Source organism: Hyperoodon ampullatus (genome assembly GCF_949752795.1).
Source record: "Hyperoodon ampullatus genome assembly, chromosome: 10".
NCBI classification, from domain to species: Eukaryota; Metazoa; Chordata; class Mammalia; order Artiodactyla; family Ziphiidae; genus Hyperoodon; species Hyperoodon ampullatus.
The window spans coordinates 101,661,313-101,682,261 of NC_136923.1; the positions used below are offsets into that span (position 1 = coordinate 101,661,313).

A 20,949-nucleotide genomic window follows, 5' to 3' on the forward strand; every position below is an offset into this window, starting at 1 on the left:
ACAGAGGCAGAGATTGGAGGTAGCTACCAGCCAAGGAATTCCAACGGTGCCAGCAACCACCAGAAGCTAGCAGAGCAACCTTCTCTAAAACCTTTAGAGGGGAAGGACCCTCTAGAAGGAGCATGGCCCTGTGACTCCTTGATTTTAAGTCTCTAGCTTCCAGAACTGTGAGACAATAGGCTTCTGTTCTTTTAAGCCACCAAGTTTGTGGTAATCTGTTATAGCAGCCCTAAGACACTGATACAATTGCCCAATGTAAAGCGGTTCTTTCTGTTAGCTCTTCTTTCTCACACCATGAGAAAGTGTGAGCTCCTTTCACCGTTTGTAATTATTCATCAGTTTGTTTGCCTGTGTCTTCCTAGACCCTAAGAGGCATGAGGTTGGAAAGCAGGTCCATTTTGCTCCCCCGATACACCTAGATTGCACGTGTATTATGGAAGATGCTCCGTAAAGGCTCTCTTAGTTTACTCATGGGCGTTAATACTTCATACTCTTTGGGGCTCTTAATGTGTAGGGTGGTTTGTCCTCAAACTGAATAGCCTCAGATTGTTGGTCTGACACCTACTAGTTCTTCTGTCCTCCCAGAATCATGGAATTACAGTGCCGGAAAGAATCTTAGAAATCACCCAGCTCCCCACAACCACCAGCCCCCACGGGTTTTTCAGATGCGAAAATTGTGCCTTCTGCCTATGCAGCCAGCTGTCACTCCTTACAGCTGCCCGTATGTCCCTGCTTCTGAGCAGCGGCCCTCGATTGGCTACGACGGCCTCGCCTGAGGGTCCGAAGGCAACTTTCCTTCACCTGCAGAAGCAAGCACGTGGCTTGTGACAGCTACTCGCTGCTCAGTGGCAGTTTTGTTTAATTAAAATAATAGAATTTTAAGCCTGGAAGCATCCTCCTTAGACATCATTTGAGTAAAGGTATGCCCTCATTTAATTATGTCTCAGTTATATGCACTTTAAATGTGGTGAGATTTATTGCTGTGAATTACCCAATTACCCACTCCCCCCAAATTCGCCCAGATATTTCTAAGCATTTCCCAAAGGGCCACCTCCAATGGGCCAGGGACATTCCCTTCAAATTCCCCTGTTCAAACACCATCCAGGAGCCTGCGGGGGCCCCAGGACAACACTTGTGCTTCTTCTGGTGCCTTCTGTTCACCTCTTGAATCCTTCATCCCGAATGTGGGGCATCACTTCTCACAATACAGCTGTAAACTCTTAGCGAGACTTTCCTAGGATCAGGAGTGACGGAAGGGAAATACAGCACAGAAAACACTACACAACCACAACCGCAGCCCACAACTGTCCTGGGCTCTGCCTCACTCCAGCCTGCTTCCTGCAGTCAGAGTAGCTGATGGACGTCCACCACGAGTGGGAGCACTTCAGCCTTCCCCGTGCCCCAGTGGAGCTCTGGCCACAGAGAAGGCAGGAAGCCCTTCCTTCAGCTCACACTAAAGCCCGCCTCACTTCCTTCTCCAAGACTGATTCCTCCCAAGAACGCTGCTCCCTTCGGTGACCCACCCCCGCCACCAGTGTCGTCCGGCTCTATGGATTAGTTTGCTAAGGCTGCCTGCCGCAAGCAAGAATCGCAAACTGGGTCACTTAAAAGACAGAGATTTATTGTCTCAAGGTTCTGGAAGCTGTAAGTCTGAGATCCCAGTGTCATCAGGGTTGGTTCCTTCTGAGGAAGTATCTGTGAGGGAGACTGTTCTAGCTTCAGGTGGTTTACCTGCAATCTTTGGCATTTCTTGGTTTAAAGAGGCAACATCCAATCCTGACTCCATCGTTGCATGGCTGTCTTCATCATCTTCTTTCTGTACATGACGGTCTCTGTGTTTAAATTTCTCCTTCTTATAAGGATATGAGTGATATTGGATTAGGGCCAACCCTGATGACCTAATTTTAACTTGACTACCTCTATAAAGACCCTACTTCCAAATAGCCCATTCTGAGGTCCTGAAGATTAGGACCTCAACACATCTTTTTGGAAGGATGCAATTCAACCCATAACCTATAACCCCAACGAGACAATCACAGCACAGCTTAACATCCGTCTATTTCTTAAAGTATGAGTTATTCGTTTTGAAATAATGCTTTATCAACTACAGTCCAGATTTGGCTGCTTCAATCTCTTTCAAATTCTTTATTCCAGTCTCCCTCAAAAAACCTTGGGGTCCAGGTTCACCCAGGATTATGTGTTTTACACATATGCTTTCATCAGTGACGATGTGCAATGTGTCAGGGTTTTGGGGTGCTGTTCACCCCTCATTTGGCCCAAGGTCCTGAACAGAGTACACACATGAACACAAACTGATGAGAAACAGAGAAGAGCTTCACCCATCTGGGCAAACACTTGGCATCTCACAGCAAACCTCTAATAAAAACTTGAATAGAGAAGATGGCTTAATCTCTTTTTTTCTGCATGTATTCTAGCTTTTTAAATTTTTTTAAAATTTTTATGTGATTTTTAATGGTTACACGCCATTTACAGTCTTTAGAAAAGATTGGCTATATTCCCTGTGTTGTACAATATGTCCCTGTAGCCTAGAAGATGGCTTAATCTTGAGGCCTAAGTGGGCCTCCCTCGGCCCACTCCAATCTTGGGACCAATGTGCCACGCCCATGTGTCTCTGGAAGGAGAGAGAGGTAAGCAGGCTGCAGAGCAGATTCCAAGTTCACGAACGTAGCAAGCTGTCCAGAGGTGGACCAATCTCAGAGGCTCCTGAAAACAAAGGCCATTGCCAACATAAGAAATGACCAAGAGTGGGAAGTGACTGGGGGAAGTCACTGGGGGAAGTGACTCCAGAAAAACAGGCACTGAAGAACTAGGCGGAAATTGAGACAGAGAGACCCAGAGTGTTGCTCCATTGCCCCCTGAGTAAGAAGGGTGAGAACCCCTGCGGTCTGAAAACTGAAGCCCAGGAAGCAGAGAAGGTTTCCTCTCTTCCGAGGCCACGCACCACAGTGAGCTTGTTAAATACAACACCACGCTTTCTCTTCTCAACAACTCCCAAAGGGTCAATATCTTTATGCCCATTTTAAAGATAAGAAAACTGAAGCCTAAAAGAGTAAATAACTGGACCATACTTTCACAGCAAATAAGTTTAGGGAGGAAGCCAGAACTCAGATCCCACGGTGGTCTGTCTGACACCAAGTGTGACCTGCAGTGTGATCATTTCCACCCTGTGTTAATAAATGATTCACGACCATCAGGAACTTACTGGCTGAAATCGGTGAGGTTGAGTTTACTGTTTTGTCAGGGTGAGATGGACTGACGTCCCAAAGTTTATCACCAGGAGCCTCTTTATACCCACAAATGGAAAGGAAGTCTATCCAAAATGTTTTCATAAAGACTGTCCTGGAGCCCAGCCTCACACAAGGACGGAAATGGGAGAGAGGATGTCTGTGCTGTGGCCGCCGTGCTGCCAGCCAGGCTCCCTTCTCAAAGTATTCACAAAATAATCGATGACATTTGTGGTCAGCCTGGCCTCCAGATCAGGACCGTCTCAGTGTTTGAGCAGCACACGTTCTTGAAAATATAATCACATTTTTCAAAAGTATCGTTGGAAAAATATACATCTGGTAAAGTGACAGTTCAAACAGATGAATTAGTTGAACTTATTTTTTAAAAATCATGGAATACTTTAAGATGAGGAAAGACGACACCCATAGGCTCTGTTGGGAGAAGTGTCTGCTCTTTCTTGTGTGGACACAGGATCCTGATGGGCCACTGAAGCTTTCACTCTGGGGATAAATAGCTACTTGATAAATGTCACTTGTAACTCTTCCTCCAGGTGTAAAAGAAAATAGTGGAATCAAACTATATTCCATTGAAAGAAATAAGGAAGAGCTGCCAAATTTAATAAGTTCCCTGAAAACAACTAGTAAGTTCCCGCAGCAGGTGAAATAACTAGGACTGTGTATGTACGTGCGTGTAAACACACATCCCGTTCCCAACTCTGTCTTCTGAGGAGGCCCAGAAACGATTGCTCCCGAGCAGCGACAGGCACTGTCAGGGCCTAGATCTTGCTTTTGAAACTGCAAAGAAGCAGAGCTTTTGGAGAAAGGACTGATTCCAGGGCTGGGTCAAGACAAAGCGAGCCCAGAATCTCTCTTTGTGTCAGCTAGTAAGAACTCTCAACGAATGATCAGGATACACTGAGAAGACATAAAAATCGGCTTGGAGGGGCCCCCACCGGCTAAGTAGGGGACAATTTGGGCATTAAAATAGGGGCTAAGCCACCTGACTAGCTTAGTCAGTAGAGCATGAGACTCTTAAAATAGGAATGAGAGGGGATTACAGCACATTAATAAAACAGAAATTCATGAGATGATACTGATATAAAGGAATAAAGGAAGGAAGGAAGGAAGGAAGGAAGCAAGAAAGAAAGAGAAAGAAGGAAGGAAGGAAAGAAAGAGGAAGAAATAAAGAAAGGTAGAGAGAAAGGGAGAAAAAGAGAGAGGGAGGGAGGGAGAAGGGGGGAAGGAAAAGGGAAAGAAGAGTGGGAAGAAGGAAGCTCTTCCTTGCAGTAGAATGTCAAGTAACAAATGTAGAAGAAATGAGGAAAATAGAGAATCACCATTTGGTAACCGTCATAGAGGTGGTTGACTTAGGAGTGGTCAGTGGATGCTAGGGCCCTCATGCGGAGTTATGATAAGGACTAGGAAATCAGTGTAATCTCAGAATACTTCCCTCCAAAATACTTACCAATTACAAAGACAGAAATGATGAAGTTAAGGAAGAGACACCTGACAAACCAGGCAATTGAGGTTAACATCCCCAGTGGTGGAACGGGTCAACATGCTGTTACTCCCTAAGGAGATTCATTGAGAAGAACACCTGGTTTATGAAGTAGTCTCACCATGACTGTTTGGTGTGAGTGTGGTGGTGAGAAAACATCACATGGACCAGGGTGAGATCACCCCCAAAGGAAAGGCTTTCAGGATACGAAAGACACGGAGACACTGAGGGTTTGAACATTAAGCCAGTTTTGCTTACATTCCTGGAATAAACCATACATGCTTTCTCTTCTGTGAAATGCCTTTTCATGTCTTTTGCCCAGTTTTATTTCAGGGTGTGTGTGTGTGCATGCGTGCATGCTTTAAAAAATTGGTTTCAGGAATTCTTTAGTTCTTGTTATCAATTTTGGTGATTTTCGTAATTTGCCCTTTCCTTTCCTTTAAGGTGTTACTTTATGAACAAAAGTTTTTCATGGTCAAATTTGTCAATCATTTCCAGCTCACACTTTTTATGCTTATTTAAAGTTTAAGAATATTCATCTATTGATGTATATTTCACTTAGTTTTTAAAGCTATTGGGCGGGGCACTATCTAAGTCCTTAAACCACCTGGAGGAGATTTTTTTAAATAATTCATTTGAAATAACTTTAAACATAAAGAAAAATTGCCAGAACAGGACAAAGAACTCCCATAGCCCTTCACCCAAAGATTCCCCAATATTAACATTTTATTGTGTTTTCTCACTGCTGTCTATTTATCTCCATTACTGCTATTCCTTTTCTGAATCCTATGGGAACAACCTGCAGGTATGACATCTCATCTCCCCTAAGTACTCCAGTGTGTGTCCCCCCCCAAACAAGGACAACCTTCTGTGTGATCGCCCTACAACTCCTCAATTGGGAAATCAACATTAGTATCAACTAATGTCCCATTCACAGACCACAATCGAATTTTGCTAACTGTCCCAACGATTTCTCTGACCTTTTTGATTTAGGATCTTATCTAGGAATACAGATTGCTTTTAGGTGTCATGTCTGTTCTGTTTCAGTGTGAATGGGAACCACATAGATGTTCACTCTGTGACAAATTAGTGAGCTGTGCAGCTCTGTTTTGTGCATTGTTCTGTGAGTATATTTCATAATAAAAATGTTAATTTAAAAAAATAAAGTATTTATTGTGAAATAGAAAGCTAATCACATGCATACATTTCAAGCATAACATTTGCTCCCAGGATTCAGATTTCTGCATTAAAATCAAGTTTCTTCTGCCAGCCATATATTTAAGCCCTAGAAGTCTCAACTAATTTTAAAGCAGTGATCAAAAAGTGAAAAATCACCTTACCAAGTAGCAGATGCAAAGGGAGACCCAAGCCTCCCAAAGTGGGTTTTTATTAGGACTCTACCACCACATCTCGAAAAAAATTTAACCCCCTCTGGGTTCACATGATTATTTAAATGTGGTATAGTTGTCGTCATTTTAAATAAAAGAACTATATACATTAATATTCATATTTTGATTAAGGACTCTAGTTGAAGGTATAAAAAATGACAGACTAAATTTATGAGAGAGATGTATCTTTAGAGCAATCCATTCTAATATAGCAGTGGGTTTTTTTCTGACCCAGGAAGAGGTAGGATTTCCTAGTAGACCTGGCAACTGCTCTCGCAAATAATTTCAAAGAGGTGTTTTTAAAATGGTAGCATCTGGAAAGTCCACTTAGGAGGGATTGGTAGAGAGAGTTGGGAAATGGACTGGCTCAATGCTTTGCCCTATTACCAGTGCAAGAACACACGCACCTGCACCTGGTGTCCGCAAGTGTGTGGAACATTGCATGCGCCGCTGGGGGCGGAGGCGTGCGGTGGGGGGGAGCTGCAGGACCCTGAACCGAGAAAGGAAGGTGGTGCCAACCAGGCTTCAAATTAGACTTGGTCTCTTTCTGGCAGTTTTAGGGACAGGAGTTTTGCACATTTATGCCTTAATTATGCAGACCTACTTTCGGGGGGGAGGGGTACCTCTGGCTCATTTTGATATGCAGATCCAAACAGCACCAATTTTTTTTGTTGTTTTTTTAATCCTGAACTGCACACGTTTCTTTAACTTTAAATGAAATTGCTTATCAAAAGGAAACGTGCCCTTTGCAAGAAGGCACCTGTAACAAGCATCCTTGCATGGACTTTATTCCTTGGGCTGCACATCCACAGTATTCTAGAAAACCTCCAGTCCACAAAACTCCAAAGGCGAAAACCGCCTTGGAGATCAGGTCGTAGTCCGATCTCCGCTGTTTTTTCAGATTACCAAACTGCAAGTCAGAGAAGCGTGGGGACAGACCAAGGTCACCGCACTACTGACGACACAAGGCCTAGGACCTGCGTCTCCCCACTCTCGTCCAGGCCACTGCTTTTTCGCCTCAAGTATGATGTGGAGTGGACATTTCAAATTAAGAAAAGAAAGGAGGAAACCTTCGCCAAGGCCACCTTCAACCGTGGATGTTGCCCGCAGTGTCCCTAAAGAGCCAGCATGCGTTGGTAGCCCTGGACTTCATTATCCTTTAATAAAGGAATTAGGAAAAACCAACCTCTCTTGGAGCCCCGACGGCAGAACGACCAGTACTTTTAAAATTAAGAATTTAAAAAAAAAAACAACACTGTTAGCATCTGCTTTCAACCATTTACCCCGATATCGTTTATGCGCGGTACTGACTCTGCTCTCTCACTTCCTCACATTCCAAACGACCCTCACCAGCGAGGGGAGGCTGGGCTGCACATGGAGGAAAGTGGAGGGAAGGCCAGCGGGGGTTCCAGCGACGGCGCGCCCCACCCCGCGGGATGGGCTGGGACCCAGGACCGGCCCACCCGAAGCTGGTGGCCGTGCGCACGCGCAAACCGCCCGCCCTCTGTTTCACTCTGCTTTATTTAGCCCTTCAGCGCTGCCAGCTTGCACACCCCCAACGCCCCAAGTTCGGATGACAGGGGGTGGGATGGGGAAATCCCAGGGCACTCTCAGAAAACGACGTTTTGTAAGATCCGGAGAGGGGGTGGGCGGGTGGGTGAGCAGGAGAAAGGCAAGGACGTTAGGGGCAAAAAGCCTCACACCGCCCCCCGTCGGGCCCTGCAACAGTCTGGGCTCGGAGCCGGCGCCCCAACTCTGGGCGGAGGAAGGATAAACCTGGCGGGCAGCACGCGCGGGGCCCAGAGGGGTGGGGCGGGGCTGTGGGCGGGGCCTACTGCGGCTCCCCGAGGCCCCGCCCCTCGGACCAACCTCTCGCCTTGCCATTGGAGGGCGTCGGGGGCGGGTCCAAGAGACACCCGCCTCTCGCCACCTGCCCCCGCCCCGCCCCCTGGCCGCCCAAGTTTTCGGCTCCTCCAGGAGCCTCAGAGCGCAGGGAAAGGAAACACCCGGGGCTGCCACACCGCCCCTGGACGCTGGAAAGGCTACCCCCACTGCCGCCCAGCCCGTCCGACTGGTGACGTCAACAGGGTGGGGCCACGAGGCCCCGCCCCTAGGCCCCGGGCCCTGGCCCTCGGGCCCCCAGCTCTGGGTGTGCCGCTCCTATGGGATGCGGGGAAGGGGCCACCCTGCGCAGACGTTCCGCGTCACAAAGGGCCGCAGTCAGAGCCCCCGCGCCCCCCTTCATCCCCTCAGCCTCCACAGCACGTCCCACCGCCCTTGTTTTGCCCCCTTCTCGCCCTTTCTCTGTCTCTGCATCTCCAAAGAGATGGGCGCGCAGGTGGCACAGTGCCTGGAGAAGTAGATTCGATTCGATATCGCCTTCATCCGTCTGCATATCTACCGCTTACTTAATATCTTGTTTTCTCCTGTAATTTTGGGAGATTTAGCGGGTCCTTTTCATCTTTCATTTCTTTTTTCTCTTCACGGGCTCAAAGTCGGCCGGCTCCTTCCTTAGCATTGGATTAAAGAAGCTAGGATTTAGACTTCTTTTGGTGCAGAGAAAGGGAAGGAAACCAAAGCCTAACCGCGTTTAGAAAGAAAATAGCTCTGTTCCTCTCTCATCCTTAACTCACGCTGTCGCGGTAGCACCTCGCGCGGGCACAGGCGCAGCTGCAGAAGCACTTGGTTGCAGAGAAGGCTGCGTCTACACAGGGTTTGCGGCCGAGCATCAAAAGACAGTGCAGGTGTGTGTGGACGCGGGTGTGCGTGTGCGTACGTGATGTACGTGTGTGCGTGTGTGTACGTGTGTGTGCGGCCCAACAATAACCTTAAGAGGCGCATCAGGATCAGAAGGAACCCCTCACACTAGCGATCGCCTCGTAAATTTCCGAAAGCTCTGCGAGTCAGTAAATCCTAGTGTCCGAATCCCTAGTGTTGCAGAGGCTCCTTCCTCCCTGCTCTCCCCGCTCCCCAATACAGGTGTCGCCGTGTCTCTTGAAGCGGCCCCTCGCCCGCGGGGGCGTCACCGAGGACGCGAGGTGTATATTTCAGGACCCCAGCGTGTGCAGATTAAACCCCGCGGGCCTGGGCGTGTGAGCGCGCTCCCGTGCCGTGTGTGCGGGAGGGTCTGGGGCGCTCCGCTCGGCTCGCGGGCGTGCGCGTGTGTGTGTGCTCACGCGCTTCAGGCTGTGCCCCGAGTGCAGCTGCAGGGTTGGAGGAAGAGAGTAGGCCAGTGCAGCGGGGCAGGCGGCCCAGGGGGCTGTCGAATTACGGAGTCGGCTGAGCACTTCTTCCCTCTCCCGCTCTCGCTCCTTTAAACCCCGCTGCAACGTAGGGAGGGAGCTGGATTCGCCGAGTTGCTGGTGGAGGAGGGGGGAGCAGGTTGAAACAATCGAGTGGGCGCGCCAGGACTCCCCGGCTCCGGGCGGGGAGGGGAGAGGGAGCCCCGGTCCTGCGCAGAGAGGGGGCGGGGTTGGGGGCCCGGGAACAGCGAGAAGGCGGGGGGACGGCTGCGGGGCTGGGGAAGTGGTCACCTCCGAGAGGCGAGAATTCGTTCGGATCGCACATTAATTGGAGATAACTGATTAATTCGAGCTTCTGATGACTATAAATGGCGATTCTCTACCAAGGTGTCTTTATTTTTTTTGAAAAAAATCATTCCGTGTCATCCCCCACGTCAGGCCTGCTCGTGGGCGTGAGGCTGTACTTCCTCCGCCCCTCCTAATGGAGTGAACCATTCCCAGCACTTCCCCCTCTCCCTCAGCCTCTCTCTCTCTCTCTCTCTCTCTCTCTCTCTCTCTCTCTCTCTCTCTCCCTCTCCCCCTCTCTCTCTCTCTCTCTCTCTCTCTCTCTCTCTCTTCCTCGCTCCCTCTCTTTCTCTCCTCCCTCTGCCTTCACCGTGCATAAAGTCTCCGTCGCTCCTGGAACTTGTTGGCAATGCCTATTTTTCAGCTTTCCCCCGCGTTCTCTAAACTAACTATTTAAAGGTCTGCGGTCGCCAATGGTTTGACTAAACGTAGGATGGGACTTAAGTTGAACGGCAGATATATTTCACTGATCCTCGCGGTGCAAATAGGTAAGTGGCCGGCGGACCGGGCTCGAGGAGGTACGGCGGACGGCCGGGGCCGAGGTGCCCAAAGGAACCGACTGGCCCGCGGCCGCCCGGGGGTGCGGAGAAGTCGGCAAACCTCCAGGGGTGGGAGCATGGGCTCCAAGGGACTCGCGCGTCCCGGGTTGGTTTTTCTTAAAAAAAGGGCGGGGGAGACTCCAAACCTTCGCCAGGAAATGTGTGCGGCCGGCGTTTTCTGGAGGGGTTTTCCCCCCTTTTTCCAAAGCACACGTCCGTTTTTGCTCCCCTCTCTTGGGTTTACCAGGTTTGGTGCGCTCTGGGGAAATGCACTGGTCCCTGCGATACTGCAAGGTATTATTTTTAAGGGTCAAAAGGTGAATGCAGGAACAAGATGGCTAGGCAGCTACAACTGGAAAGTTTATGTGCAGAAAGCAAAGATATTCTGGGGTTCAGACTGCAGCATTTAGAACTTTGTCATCCTCCCGCCCCCCCCACCAGCCCCAGTATCCTAGCTGCAGCATTCACACCGGGCAACGCAGACCGGGCTGGGGGGCAAGTTGAGAAGGATAGGGAACCCCAGAGTACGTCTTTTAATATGCTTATCATTGAGGAGCTTGAGATCAGCTAAATATATGTGGATATAATTTTCTATGCTCATTTGCCTGTTCCTTTCCACATAGGCATCAGTATTTTCTATATAAGAAGGGGTTAAGAAGTGCTTGCAATATGCCGTGTTGGGTGCCTGTTATTTTTGTTTGTTTGGGACTGATTATGGGTGGGTTTATATAGTCCCCATTTTATGTTATGGAATCTTGAGTCCTAGCTACCCTGTCGTTGTTTAAAAGTTCACATTTTTTCATCCAAAATGAAGAAGGCATTATGGAAGGGAGCACTAGAAAACCCCCTTCCCTGATGCGGGTCAGAGCATTAATGAATGTGGCCTAAAAGTGAAAGTGAAGCAGATTATTAATAGAATGGACAAGAGAAAAAATAGAAACTCTTCAAACGGGTTTTCTGGAGACGAGGGAATTGTTGGTGCCTGTCACTTCAGGCTGTAGCATTCTTTGCAGACAAATCCTTGCAGTATTGCGGGGGGTGGAGGGGATTTAGGGAATCGGTTTGGGGCAAGAGATGAAATGCATAACATGTTTCTTCACGAGAAATGTGGAGGAAACAGGCTTTGGCGTTATCTGCATATTAAAATGGATTCTTTGCAGTGGGTTTTTTATGCATTTGACATGATTTTGAGTATCTGGGGTTTTTTTGCATGAACATTGTAGGGGCTTTAGAATGTGTGGATGCAGGATGTTGACGTTGCCTTTAATTCTAAGAAACGATTTGCTGTTTTGAATCTGGCTGTTTTGAATCTTTGACATTAGTGCAAAGAGCTGCAATGAATAAAGAACATTTCTGATTGCAGCAAATCCCTTAAATCTTGGAAATAACTGGATGTGGCTTTTGCAGTTAGCCTGCAGATTTTTAGAGAGCAGGAGACAGCAGTTGTTTTTGATATAGGGGTTGTAATCTGCTTTCCCGGTAGGAAATAACCTTACTATGGATGGGGTAAAAAAGACAGCGATTGTGTATGCGAAATACGCTTGGAACACAGTAACCTCGGCCCGAAAATGACCATTTGTTGGCTGTGGAATTGCAATGGAGCATACTTGTTCCCGAATGTCTGCCCTTTCCCGCACCACAGCCTCGATCTTTATTAATTCCCGGCTGGGAACTGTCCCAAATCACTGACATTTGGCAAGAAAAGCGGGGGGTGGGGCAGGGACGGGAAGGTGGAGGGGTGGTGACGGCCAATGAAGGCTAGGCGGGAGGAAGTTTGGAATGAATGAGAGGTCGAACGAATGAATGAACGGAAGGAAAAGGCACAAGACGCGGACACCGCAGAGAACGGGGAAGTAGCCTGGGTCGCCCGCCCGAGCCTCGCTGAACCAGGGTTCTAGAAGGAAGGACAGGGTCGCGCCGGCTGCCCCCTGCCCGGAGGCGTGAGCCTGCGAAACACTTCCCGCGCACAAGCCCCCGGCCTCCCCAGCCAGCCAGAGACCGCGGAGTCACAGTTGCAAAAAAAAAAAAAAAAAAAAAAAAAAAAAACCCAGAAATTTTCACGACTTCTTATTTTACACGCGCGCGCACACACACACACATGCGCGCTGTGACATGTCTTCTCCTCCAGCAGCCCCCGGAAAGATAACGCGACAGGAGCGCTTCCCGCGCCCCTCACCCCGGCGAACCCCAATTCCCCTTTAACATAGTGTCAATGCATCTTAGGGGCAACTTTTTCACCACCGAGTCGTGGGGGTGGAGGTCAGGGGTAAGGAGAGACTGGGTGCCGGGGCGGGAGGGCGGATGGACTGTATTTTATTTCGTTTCCTCGCTGCAAAGCAGCATCTGTGGTACGGATTATAGAGGGCGCCGCGCAGGGTTGCTTTCATCGGGACCGGACCGCGTTCTGTTGGAACAAAGATTCGTTTATTCAGTGTTCTAGCTGACACTTGAAGTCGCAAGGGCTCTTACTGTTTCGTAGGGGGACCGGGAGATTGATAAAGGTTTATGTATCTGCCCGAGCCGAGGTCGAGTCCCTTCCCCAGAGCTTCCCGTTCCGGATTAGAAAGCGCAAGTCCCGCCCAGCTCTTCCTGCAGCAATTTGCAAACGGTGCGCTCTCGGAGGCCTCTGCAGCTTCGGTCACCTTCCCCCTCGCCTGCTTCTGGCCTGGCTCTGGGCACCGGCGGCTTGGGGTGGTGAGGTCCTCCCCGGAGACACCCACACGCGAGCCGCGGCGCCCTGAACACTGCCGGGAAGGGCCCGGCGCTCAGGGTCCGGGCACTGGAGGCCGATTTCGATTCCGAGAAGACTCGCCCTTTCTCTCCCCTCCCCTCGCCCCAGCAGCGCAGATCTGCGCTTCTTGCGCGCCCTCCTGGCGTCCCGGGTGCTTTTGGCCGCTCGCCTCGGAATCTTTAGCCCGGCTCGTGGGCCTTGGGAAGGAGAGAAATGGCCACGGCAGCGCGCCGGCCGCCTGGAGCCGCGGGGTCTGGCCGACCTGAGACCAGGAGCGAGGACCTCGGTGCGGCCTGGGTTTCTTCCTCCCCGCCCCGCCCCACCCTTCTCCTTCACCTCCTCCCACCGCCCCGACCGCGATCCCGGTCCCCTCTGGAGGGAGCCCGGAGCTGGAGGCCGAGAGCCCCTGGCGGCAGCCACCTGGGCCCTGAGACGCACTGCTGGGGCCTGGCGAGGAAGGGTCTCAGCCCCCCGCTGGCGGGAGTGGTGACCGGCCTTTCCAGGGGAGCCGAGCCGCGGATAGAGGCGGAGGGAAGTAAGGGGCCGGCCTCACGGGTTTGGCCTCCGCGGAGGTGACCCGGGGTCATTAGCTCAGACACATCCTGACCCTGCCGGGCCGCGACTGCCCCAGACCACTCGTCCCCCCTCGCGCAGTCTCTCGGGGTCGGGCGGCGAGGGCCTCACTAGGAACGCACACTGCATGGTAGACAGTCGGTCTTAGAGTGAAACAATCCATGTCGGTGGCTGCTGGTAGCTTCCAGCGACTTTATTCATTTGTTCAGTCAGCAGTGTTTGCTGAGCGCCCGCCGAGCCCGAGGCTTCTTCGCCCGACGTGGCGCTCGGTTCGGCTGCGCGGCCCCCGGCTCTGCCGCCTCCCAGCCCCTTCCTCGCCCCCGCGCTGTGCTTTCGGACCCCCTCCGTCGCCTCAGAAAGGGAAGATCTCACTTGGAGAGCCTTGACGGGCTCGCTGGGGAAGCGCTGGGAAACGAAGGAGGGCGTGAGGAGAAAGAGAGAAATAAAAGAGGCGGGGGAGGTGAGAAGAGGGGGCGATGGAAACAGAAAAAGAGACGGAGCCACATGCGGGAGGGAGTCGCACCATAGGAATGGCCTCGCCTCCCCCTGTCCACCCGCTCACGCACCGGCCATCCGCAGGAGACGCGCAGTTGGGTGCGGGTCGCTCGTTCTCGGGCCAAACCGTTCATTCACCTTTGGACCTGGCGCTCCCCGAGCCCGGGCTCTAGTGGACACCGCTGGACGGGGTGAGGCGCGCCGGGCCCAGGCGGGCGGGCCGTCGGGCTGCGGGGCGGGGTCGCGGTGCTGCTGACCGGTGTCCCCTCCTCCCCGCAGCGTACCTGGTGCAGGCCGTGAGAGCAGCGGGCAAATGCGATGCGGTCTTTAAGGGCTTTTCGGACTGTTTGCTCAAGCTGGGCGACAGCATGGCCAACTACCCGCAGGGCCTGGATGACAAGACCAACATCAAGACCGTGTGCACGTAAGTGTCCTCTCTGGCCCTCGAGGTTTCCGTTCGTGGGGGGGACGCTGCGGAGGTGGGAGGGCGTCCCGCCTCCCGCCGGCGGTCTGTATTTGGCACCAGTGCGAATCCGCGCCTTCTCACCTTCTGGCTCCCACCCTCAGGCCTTTGCCGGGGCCTGCCCCGCCCAAGGGGACCCTGTGGCCTGGGATGGGCAGAGGATGATCCTTTCCGCCGGGCCCAGTCCCACCCTCCGCAGCCTGACCCGCGCGCAATCCACGCGCTGGAACCGGGGACGAGGGTTTGGAGAGCAGCTGGCAGTTCCTCGCTGCGCTTTGAGGCCGTCTTCGTCTCCCTTTCCTGCTGCGCGAATGAGCACTTCCCGAAGAACGGTTGGTTTGGCCTGAGAGGCGTTTTTGGTGGTTCTACTAGGTTCGCTTAAAAGGAAAGGCACTCCCCTATTTTGTCCACTTCCTCTAATACAACTCCCCTCCGGTGCCCGCCAAGAAAATTCGCGAGCAGCAAGGGAGTGCGGATCCCTCTTCCTCTTTCTAGGAGAGAGACGGAAAGAATATTTTGTTTTGTGCCAATGACTTTGCCCAGGAGGAGCATGTCCCAGATGTCCAGTGATCACCTCTGCGGAGTTGGTAGCCAATTCGGAGCTTTAGAGTCGTTACCCTTCTTGCTTCCCCCCTCCCTCCTGCATCTGCAAGGTGTCCCCAGGCCAGGCCAGGAGGGAGTTCATGGACAGGCCCAGTGGCGTTTTTCCAGAGCTTGGCTGGAAAGCACAGCTCCCACTGGCAAATGACGGTAGCAGAGCCCTACTGTGGTGGACCAGCCGCATTTTAGCTGCTGCAGACCTTAGAAATACTCCCATCTTCTGCAATACACATGCACACACACTTTTACTTTATTTTTCAAAAACAGTTGTGACCCTCCCCACCCCCATAATGGCCCTTCCAATAAAGCCAAGGCAAAAGGTGTTCCTTGTTTCCCATAGGTTCGAGTGACCATTTTCTGCACCATCCTTAATTTTGCTACACACAGTCTTAAATACCCTGGTGGCCACCAGAAGTCACAGCGGCTAAGTGGCTGCTACTTTCCTATCAGGAAAGGGACAAAAGGCTGGGTCTGGGATGCACACCCACCGACTTTAATCCTAAGTGTCTGATGATAGGTAAGAAATGTACCTATAACAATGGACAAGAGGTTAAATACGGATCCGCTCTCAAATCCTCCATCATTTGCCAGAACTTGGTTATTCCAAGCTATTTTAATTTTTTAGCAGGACTTTCGTCCTGGAAAAATGGAAATGAGGTGGGCCCCTCTCAGAGGTGGCAGCCACAGCTGGGTCAAGGCTCCCACACTGTTGGTGCCACTGAAGCCCACCTCTTCTCAGCGCCACCTGGATTCTGTCGTCTTCCACCATGTCTCTCTTCCAGGAAGGCCCTGTCCCCATCTGGGCATGCATAAGGAAAGGAGAGATTTAGACATCCTTTGGGAGGTGTAATTATGCAGAGAGCTGTCCTGCCGCCTCTTGGTTTCTCTAAATCTCAGTATTTATTACAAATTGAGGAACCTGGAAGCCCTGCACCCCAGGCCCCCCGGTCCTCATAAATCAGAGACTCGTGGAGGTCATTAGAAAACAGCCAGAGCTCAAGGCAGTCCAACAAGCATTTATAACTTGACTGTCAGCCAGAAGATGGGGTGGGGGTGGAAACCAGGATACATCGTGCTTACAGGCCAGGCTAGTGAGTAGAAAGGAGAGAGGGGAGAAAATAACAACCAAATTTCGTGGAGGGTCCTCCCTGGTGACCTGGCGCTAAGGGCCCGGGCGAAGTGGGAGCCGGCCCGAGGCTCACTGATCGCCCCAGCCCCGAAAGGAGACAGCGCCCCAGGAATCGATCACGGGTTGGAAGGATATTTAGTCTCGAGATCTATTTTGGGTTTTCAGAAGAAAGGGGGACAATTAAAAAAAAAAAAAAAAGGACAAGTTGGAGGAAGGTTGTGGGGCGGGGCTCGGAGTCGAGCCCAGGAGGAGCGAGGGGCTGAGCTCGGCGCGGGGCTCTGGGAAGAGGCGAGAGGGGAGGGCTGGGAGTAGGGTCCCTCGAAGGCTGGCAGCGGCGGGCACCGCGCCGGCCCACGAGTCCGGGCCTGGGGGTGCTGGCAATACACCCCGAAGGCTGCGGAGGTCCAGGGCCACGAAGAAGCCTCGGGAGAGGGGGAAGGGCAGGGCCGGAGCTCTGGGGTTTGAGGAAGCTGGAGGAGGCCAGGAAGCCAGCCCCGGGGGCCCGGGCGCTGACACTCACCGAGCCCGTGGAGGGGAGAGGCAGGCCGCAGTCTCCGGACCGAATCAGAGCCGGGGCGGCGGCGTGGAGAGCAAGACGAGGGGCCACGGAGGACCGAAGCAAGTGAGGAGGAGGAGGAGGAGGAGGAAGTGAGGAACGGAACAGAGGAAAACCGATGGGAGGGAAAAGGAGGAAGACAAAGAAGGGGAGAGGGAAGAAGGGGAAAGGGGAGAGCGGGAGACAAAAGGAGGAGCGGAGGAGAACGAAGGCCACGGGGAGAGTGCGCGGCGGCGTGGAGAGGGAGGGAGGGAGACAGAAGGGGCGGGCGGAGGAGAAAGCGGGAAGCCCGGAGGGGAGGGCCGTGCTCCGAGCAAGCAACCCGCTTGCAAGCCAAGAGGCATTAATGGGCCGCAGCTTGCGAGGCTTAGCACTGTTTTCCTAGCTTTGCCCGCGGAGGCCCAGCAATCTGTTTGCGCAGGCCGAGGTGCCAGCGCGGCGCAGCGGGCGCGGCCCGGCTGCCGGGCCGCGGAACCAGAGAGGGAAGGGGCGGCCTCCACCTCGGTCAGCGGCATCCAGGCTGCGCGGAGGTCCCGGGAGCGCCCACCGGGCCCCGCCCGGCGCCGGGCCGGCGGAGAGGGGGTCGGAGGGGGGCGCCGGCAGGTTTGCCCGGGGCGCAGGCCCGGGGTCCTTCCCGCGCCCAAAGTGAACCCGCTTCTGTTTTGTTCTGTTCCTCGCCAGATACTGGGAGGATTTCCACAGCTGCACGGTCACAGCCCTTACGGATTGCCAGGAAGGGGCGAAAGATATGTGGGATAAACTGAGAAAAGAATCCAAAAATCTCAACATCCAAGGCAGCTTATTCGAACTCTGCGGCAGCGGCAACGGGGCGGCGGGGTCCCTGCTTCCGGCGCTCTCCGTGCTCCTGGCGTCTCTCTTGGCAGCTTTAGCGACCTGGCTCTCCTTCTGAGCGCGGGGCCGGCTTCCCCCGCGCGCCCACACACACTCACGCCATGCTCCCGGAAATCGAGAGGAAGATCCATTCGTTCTTTGGGGACGTTGTGATTCTCTGTGATGCTGAAAACACTCATATAGGATTGTGGGAAATCCTGATTCTCTTTTTGATTTCGTTTGATTTTTTGTGTTTTATTTGCCAAATGTTACCGATCAGTGAGCAAGCAAGCACAGCCAAAATCGGACCTCAGCTTCAGTCCGTCTTCCCACAGAAATACGAAAACGGCAAACCCACCCCATTTTTTTAATTTTTATTTTTTGGCACAAGAATCTCAGGAACGGCCCTGGGCCACCTACTATATTAATCATGTTAATACATGACAAATTATGGGCTCCTCCTAATAGGAAAGAGAGGAGAGGAGAAGGCCAGGGGAATGAGTTGAAGAGAGAAGCATCTCGTGAATAATTCACACTCATGTCTTTCTTACACAGTATCTTGTTTTGATCATTTCCACTGCACATTTCTCCTCGAGAAGAGTGAAAGGACGGATTGTTGGCCTTGTGTTTTAAGGCTAGGAGGGAGAGAGGAGAGGGGTTGAGGAAACCTCGGGTTAGAGGTACAGGCTGCCAGAAAAAAAACGCTGCTGAAATCACTGAGAGGTTAAGCTTTACCTGCTCGTGTTGATGCATCTTTCCAAGTCCACTGCCTTGATTTTCCCTCTTGTTTTAGCTGTTACACATACAGTAATACCTGAATATCCAATGGTATAGATCACAAGGGGGGGGATGTTAAATGTCAATCTAAAATATAGTTAAAAAAAGATTTTGACATAAAAGAGCCTTGATTTTAAAAAGAGAGAGAGAGATGTAATTTAAAAAGTTTATTATAAATTAAATTCAGCAAAAAAATTTGCTACAAAGTATAGAGAAGTATAAAATAAAAGTTATTGTTTGAAATGGGGGTGTCGTCTGTTTCCTGCCCCAAGCCTGCTTTCTTGGCCGAGTTCTCGGGGTTACCTGAAGGGACACAGGATGCCAGATGATAAGTTCACCTGTTCACAAGCCACCTGCTAAGCTACCATCTTCAAGCAGACCCTCCTCCACCAGGACACCTTGCCACGTCCCTGAAATTGTGTTTACTTAAGAGAAAGGGGAGGTTATATTTTAAATAAGTAAACGGCAAGGATCCTTTCTAGGTGAGGTCTGGGGGCACTGGGCTTGCGCGCAGCTGAGAATGCACACGCACACCCACGCGGGTCGGAGCCTCAACGACCGGCCCCGCAGGCCGCGTCCTCCCGGCGACACGCCGCTTCCTTTGCGGTGACCAGGGGCTCCTTGCGGAGGAACCACCATTAAGGGCTCTCTCAGAGGGGCCAGGCGCTGTGGTCCCTGGCAGGGATCAGGTGAATCCTTTCATAATTAGTAAGACAGCTCAGCTGAAATGGCGAGGAGACGGGGCCTATCGATCTGGCAGTCGAGCTGCTTCCACCTCCCCTATTTATAGGCCCGCATGGCCTTACAGAGAAGTAAACATTCACGAATAAATGCGAGCAGGGGAGCGCGGGGTCCGGGGCTGCTGGATGCGAGCAGGCTGCGGGGGGCAGACCCGAATGTGGGTCTTTGTGCTCAAAGACAGCGAGATCGGATTTCTTGGACAAGGTGAGGGTGGGAGGGGGCTGGGGGTGGAGATGGGGGCGGGGAGGGAGGCTGAGAAGGCTGCAGCGGTTTCCCGCGACGCGCTCCTGGAGGGTGCACGGGGCCCTGAAATGCAATGTGTAAACAATCACTAGAGTAACAGTTCATAAATCAAACCCAGTAGGTTGCAGCCCAATCTGCATTCCCGCCACGGATTGAATTCCAGCAACACATGCGTCCCTGCGCCCCGAGCGCTGGAAGCCGCCCGGTTTCTTAATGGCAGCATCTATTAGCGCGGCGGGTTCACGCACGCCACCTCGCCTCCACTCCTGGGACTATTTCCCTCGCTGCCCCCAAGCCGCCCCCTCCTCCGCCGACCCCGCAGTCTCAGGCCAGACCAAAGGAAACCCTCGCTGCCTGCGCGGCGTGGCCACCCATCCGCCCCGGAACGCTGGCAGTTTGGGTACATAGAGTTTGGTTTTGATCGTTTCATCTCAATGTAATTTTCGGCCTAAGTGTAAGTGGGACGATTCTAGCCTGCGTTCAGCCCCTGGAATTCAAATTGAAATGTCTGAGCCTGTTATAAACACGAATCTATTTAATGATGGGGGGGAAGGAGGAGAAAGAGGGTCTACTCCGGCCAGTCTTGCTTCGATAGCCTCCCCGCTCCTATTCGTATGTCTACCTCTGCAAACCGGGGGCGAACCAGCGCGCACCCCTGGGCCCATTGCTCGCCAAAGGAAAACGCACGCGGCGTTCTCCCCATGCTTTGGGGTGGTGGTGGGGGGAGACCCCCGCGACACGAGGAGGACAGCCCTCCCCTCACAGCGCAGGCTTCCCTCCTAGAAAACGACCTCCTCCGAGATCTGCAAGGAGGCGAGGCTGAGGGAGAGGCAGAGGGGCGGGGACTGGGACCGCGGGCTCGGTCGCTCTCATCTCCAGGAACCTGGTCCTCCTGCTGCGGCTCCAGCTGCCTCCCAGGTGGGGCCTCCCTCCAGGGCGGCCTGTCCCAGATCGTCCGGGGGAGCCTCCAGAGAGCCGGGTGCCGTGTCGGGGCTCCCTCGCCCTCTGGTAGGCCGGGGAACACCCTCCAGCGCTCTTGGAGAGAGAGCCCAGGGAGGCAGGGCCTTGAGCCCCGGAAACGCTGCCGCACCTGGCTCGGTAGAGGACTTTTCTTCTGGTTGTGGTGATTGTTTAGATTATTCTCGCGCCGTCTTCGACTATAATTTGTTGTTTGATCATGATGACATCTCCATATGTTAGCTGGTGTTATCGTTTTTAAGCAGCAGCGCGGTAAGCCCTGCGCCCAGCTCGGGGAGGTAGTAACCAACCAACGTGAGCACAAGTCACGTCCCATCGCTGAGATGGGGTTTGGGGGTGCGGGCGGTGAGGAGTGGGTATCAGGCACCGAGCGGATCGTCCTCCCGACCTCCGCCCGGCGGTTCCAGCTCTGCGCATCGCTTTGCACGTGGCCCACTCGCGCGCTAGGCTGCCAGCCCTTGAGGACCTGGGGTCGGGGAAGGGCCCTCCCACTCCATCCCTTGCCCAGTAGATTCAAGGCACAGAAGTCCACTGGAGTGTAATGTCTGGTTATCCTCAGGAAAATGTCAGAGAGG

The 20,949-nt window shown here is 52.7% G+C and overlaps 1 protein-coding gene across 2 annotated transcripts; it reads left to right on the plus strand.

Moving 5' to 3' along the window:
• Window positions 1-10,151: 10,151 nt before the first annotated feature.
• Window positions 10,152-17,714, plus strand: NRN1 (neuritin 1; the record flags this gene model as incomplete). Of its 2 annotated transcripts, none has more annotated exons than XM_079713680.1 (3): window positions 10,152-10,206; window positions 14,336-14,480; window positions 17,486-17,714. In XM_079713680.1, 3 exons carry the CDS (start codon window positions 10,152-10,154, stop codon window positions 17,712-17,714), a joined length of 429 nt encoding a protein of 142 aa, XP_079569806.1. The 2 variants fall into 2 exon arrangements, with proteins under 2 accessions (XP_079569806.1, XP_079569805.1); XM_079713679.1 differs by lacking the exon at window positions 10,152-10,206 and adding an exon at window positions 13,202-13,274.
• Window positions 17,715-20,949: the final 3,235 nt, after the last annotated feature.